At 53.1% G+C, this 4,071-nt stretch overlaps 1 protein-coding gene across 1 annotated transcript; it reads left to right on the forward strand.

Moving 5' to 3' along the window:
• Positions 1 to 1,374: 1,374 nt before the first annotated feature.
• Positions 1,375 to 2,799, forward strand: B3GNT7 (UDP-GlcNAc:betaGal beta-1,3-N-acetylglucosaminyltransferase 7; the record flags this gene model as incomplete). The annotated part of the gene is made up of 1 exon (XM_009074078.1): positions 1,375 to 2,799. A coding segment is annotated over one exon (1,201 nt), but the record flags the coding sequence as incomplete, so codon positions are not given.
• Between the last annotated feature and the right edge of the window lie 1,272 nt (positions 2,800 to 4,071).

The raw sequence follows: 4,071 nt of genomic DNA on the forward strand, positions 1-4,071 counted from the left end.
GCTCCCCAACCAAGACCCCTTTTACCCACCAGCAGAGGAAGGGGGTCCAGGGGCTGCCAAGCACCTTGTGTCAGAGCAGACAGAAATGGGGCTGCCCGCAGGAAGCTGTTGGGACACTCAGCTGCCACCCCCCCATGCCCAGTGCTCATTTGCACAGGGAGAATGGCTCAAGGCAGCTGGAACGAGCAGGACTGCAGCAGGAGGAAATTGGGGCAGATGTGCCAGCTGTGGAGGGGAGCCACATAGTGCAGATGGGCAGAGTAGGCAGTTCCTCTCCTCTTCAGCAGTGGAAGGAGAAACCTACATTTAACTGTGTGGAAAAGCAGGGTGAGGGGGATTTGTGCATCAGTAATCTCAGTGCAGCCTTCTCACTGTCCCAAGGATCTCAGGATGATCCCACTCAAGCCCCCTGTGAGCTCCATCAAGGGTTTGTCCCAGGAGCCAGCAGCTTCCCCAGGTGATGGCTCTGCAGCAGGGGAGAGCAGAAGAATGGGCTCACCAAGCACTCGGTTTGACCTAGCCCCCACAATCACCCACATGCCCTGAACATGCAGACACCTGGTTTGCTGCAGGCTGGGAAAATCTGATCCCCAATCAGCAGTGCATCTGCTGCCCCTTACCAGCACAAAGGGAAGCAATGGGACCCAAGCTGGCCAAAATGACCAGCAGTGTCCTCAGAAATGCTGGTTCCTGAGGTGGTTGCAGGGTTAGGGGGATGTCTTTTCCCCACTGAACCTTGAAGTTTGGCTCAAATGACTTCTTTTTGTCCTGATGAGCCATTTGGAAATGAAACGGCAATGAACATGAAACTGGTTTCTTGTTGGCTCTTGTGGTCTTTCTGGCTCTGGTTTCTCAGTGTTGTGTAACCTGTGATGCCAGTCTAGGTTCATGGGCAGTATGTCTGTGTCTTAGAGCTAATGCTTCTGTGGTAAAGATAAATCCCTCCCGCTCTTGTCCTAAACTGCAGTTTTCAGATGGCTGAAACAGAGGTTTCACTTGGGACTTTCCTCTGAAACAGCTGCCTTGCTGACACTCTCACCCTGACTTCATCTCTCTTTCTCTCTCAGCCCATTTTCTTCTCTCCCATGAGCCCTTCCCAGCTCTTTTCACTGGAGTTACCAGATGACACCATGGGCACCTGCCACATGCTTTGTGCAGTTAAGTGTGACCCCAGAGCTGCCCCACAAGCAGGATGAGATGGGAAGAGCATGTGTGGAGGTGTCTCACAGCACCTCCCACAAGGCTTCTGCTCATCAAAAGATGATGTGGGACAGATTATGAGCATGCCATGACCTCTCCAGGAGGTGCTTTTGCAGACAAGCCTCTTGCAGTCCACAATTTCCTCTCCTTAACCTCCCCATCTCGTCCCTTTAGGAAGAAGACCATCTACAAAACGGTTTGTCTCTCCTTTTTGCTGGTCATCACGGTGACGGTGCTGCAGCGGGGAATGGCCCCCAACCAGTTCATGCAGGGCCAGCAGCACAAAGACCTGCCCCCTCCAGAGTCCTTGAAGTCACAGAAGAGAGATAGCACCTTCTCCATCACTAGCACCTTCTGGAAGACCAAGAAGGAGAAAACTCCTGTGAAGGAGGAGAGTGTGACTGCAAAGCAAACAAAATCCTGGGATGTCACCACTACCAACTGCTCAGCCAACCAGAACTTCAGCAAGGTGGACTGGTTCAAAGGGCTGGAACCCAACTTCCAGCAGTTCCTGCTCTATCGGCACTGCCGCTACTTCCCCATGCTGATCAATCACCCGGAGAAGTGCAGTGGAGACATCTACCTGCTCATCGTGGTCAAATCTATCATCACGCAGCACGACCGCCGTGAGGCCATCCGGAGGACCTGGGGCCAGGAGAAGGAGGTGGAGGGCAAGAAGATCAGGACACTGTTCTTGCTAGGAACAGCCTCCAAGGAGGAGGAAAGAGCCAACTACCAGAAACTGTTGGATTATGAGAACCACATCTATGGGGACATCTTGCAGTGGGATTTCCTGGACAGCTTCTTCAACCTCACCCTCAAAGAGGTCCATTTCCTGAAGTGGCTCAACATCTACTGTGACAATGTCCGCTTTATCTTCAAAGGTGATGATGATGTGTTTGTGAGTCCCAGCAACATCCTGGAATTCCTGGAGGACAAGAAGGAGGGAGAAGACCTCTTCGTGGGGGATGTCCTCTATAAGGCCAGGCCAATCCGTAAGAAGGAGAACAAGTACTACATCCCCAGTGCTCTCTACAACAAAAACATCTACCCACCCTATGCAGGGGGTGGGGGCTTCATCATGGACGGACCCCTGGCCAAGAAGCTGCACAAGACCTCGGAGATGCTGGAGCTGTACCCCATCGATGACGTCTTCCTAGGGATGTGCTTGGAGGTCCTTAAAGTATCACCTGTTGGGCACGAGGGCTTCAAAACTTTTGGCATTGTGAAGAACAAGAACAGCAAGATGAACAAGGAGCCATGTTTTTTCCGGAGTATGTTGGTGGTTCATAAACTGCTGCCTCCAGAATTGCTCCAAATGTGGGACTTGGTTCATAGTAACTTGACATGCTCGAGAAAACTGAATGTCCTTTAGCTCAGTCTCTCTGGAGAGCTGGGACTGGAGGGGCTGGGACAACCGAGCCCTGCTCCAGGATGGGGTGAGCCTCTGCTGGTGGCACATGAGTCCTTCGGGGGCATCTCCCTCTGGGGCGAGGAGGGCAGAGACGCTGCACTTGCAGCCAGGGTTTGTGATAGTGTTTGTTCCTGTACTGTATTGTGGTTCACTTATCTCCAGCTGGGTTGGGGGTTGCTGAAAAAGAGAAAAAAAATAGAAAAAAACATGACAAATCTAGCACAAAATGGAGAGAGAGAGGGCAGAGAGGTTTGTGTTTTGCTTACATACCTCCTCCACTGCAGCATGATGAGTGGAGGGGTGAGAAGAGGCAGGGAGGGATATGGCACAAGCATTTTTTTGGAGATGTTCAGGGTCTGGCAATCCAGGGAAGCTGCTCCAAGGGAGTTCAGCCGTTTAGAAGTGCATGAGCCACTCATGAATCAAAAGTCATGGGATTTGATTTGTTATCTCAAATTTCTCCTCCATACAAGGTTTTGGTGACGTTGACCCTGTGTGCTTTGGGTTCACCTCCACCGAAGTCCTCTCTGTGTTCCCATATGCAGCTGGGGAAAGGGGCTCCCCTCCAAGGCTGGCCCTCAGCAGCCCCGAGCTCCCATCAGGATTTCAGCCTGGCAGTCAGGGCATTGGGGTCTTTGTCCCTGTTAGAGGATCCCAGGTGATGGTGGCTCTCAGCACCAGCCTGGGCTGTGCTTGACTCCCCAGCCCTTCTGCAGCTTCGCTGTGCAGTGCCCTCAGAGGAATGCACCCAGCTGAAATTCCTCAGGGATTTGTTCCTCCTGACAGGAAAGAAAAGAGATGAGGTGGGCTGCCCTGTGGCTTCCCTCTGTGAGGAAACTTAACGACTCCCAAGTGGAGTGGCCCAGGGGTTTGTCACACCTGAGACCCCAGCTCAGGTGCAGGCAGCCTGGAGACTCGCTGCAGACTCTCCTTGCAGCAGGGCTGCCCTGGTGGGTTTGCCTCAGAGCAGGACAACAGCCCCCAAAAGGCCCATGCATGGCTGCTTTGGGCTCAGCCCTGGTTAGTCAGCAACTGTGATGCCCCAGGGTGTGTTGGAGAGCATTGGTCCTGCCCCAGCACAAGAAGCAGGATCCAAGGGCACAAGGTGAAGGAAGACTGCTGTTTCCATGTCTTCTCCTCTCAGGGTTGTTGTAGTGTTTATTCTACAGGATGATGCCCAGGACCATGACAGGAAGTGTTGTCATAAGACATGGCCCTTTTTCTTTGGGCTGAAAGGACCACAAGCTCTCAAGGGGAGCCCTGAGGCAACTGCTGTGATGGAAACCTCCCAAACACAGACATGTGGCCGTGCAAGGGCCACAGATGCTCTCCAGCCACCGACTGCAGGCATGAGCAAAGCCACAGGCATGTGCAAAGCCACACACGTGCATGGGCACTGGTGTGCCAGCTCCCAGGGACAGGCTCTGTGCACACAGATGTCCCTGTGCGAAGACTTG

The sequence above is a fragment of the Acanthisitta chloris genome, unplaced genomic scaffold (assembly GCF_000695815.1).
Source record: "Acanthisitta chloris isolate BGI_N310 unplaced genomic scaffold, ASM69581v1 scaffold26184, whole genome shotgun sequence".
Lineage (NCBI taxonomy): Eukaryota > Metazoa > Chordata > Aves > Passeriformes > Acanthisittidae > Acanthisitta > Acanthisitta chloris.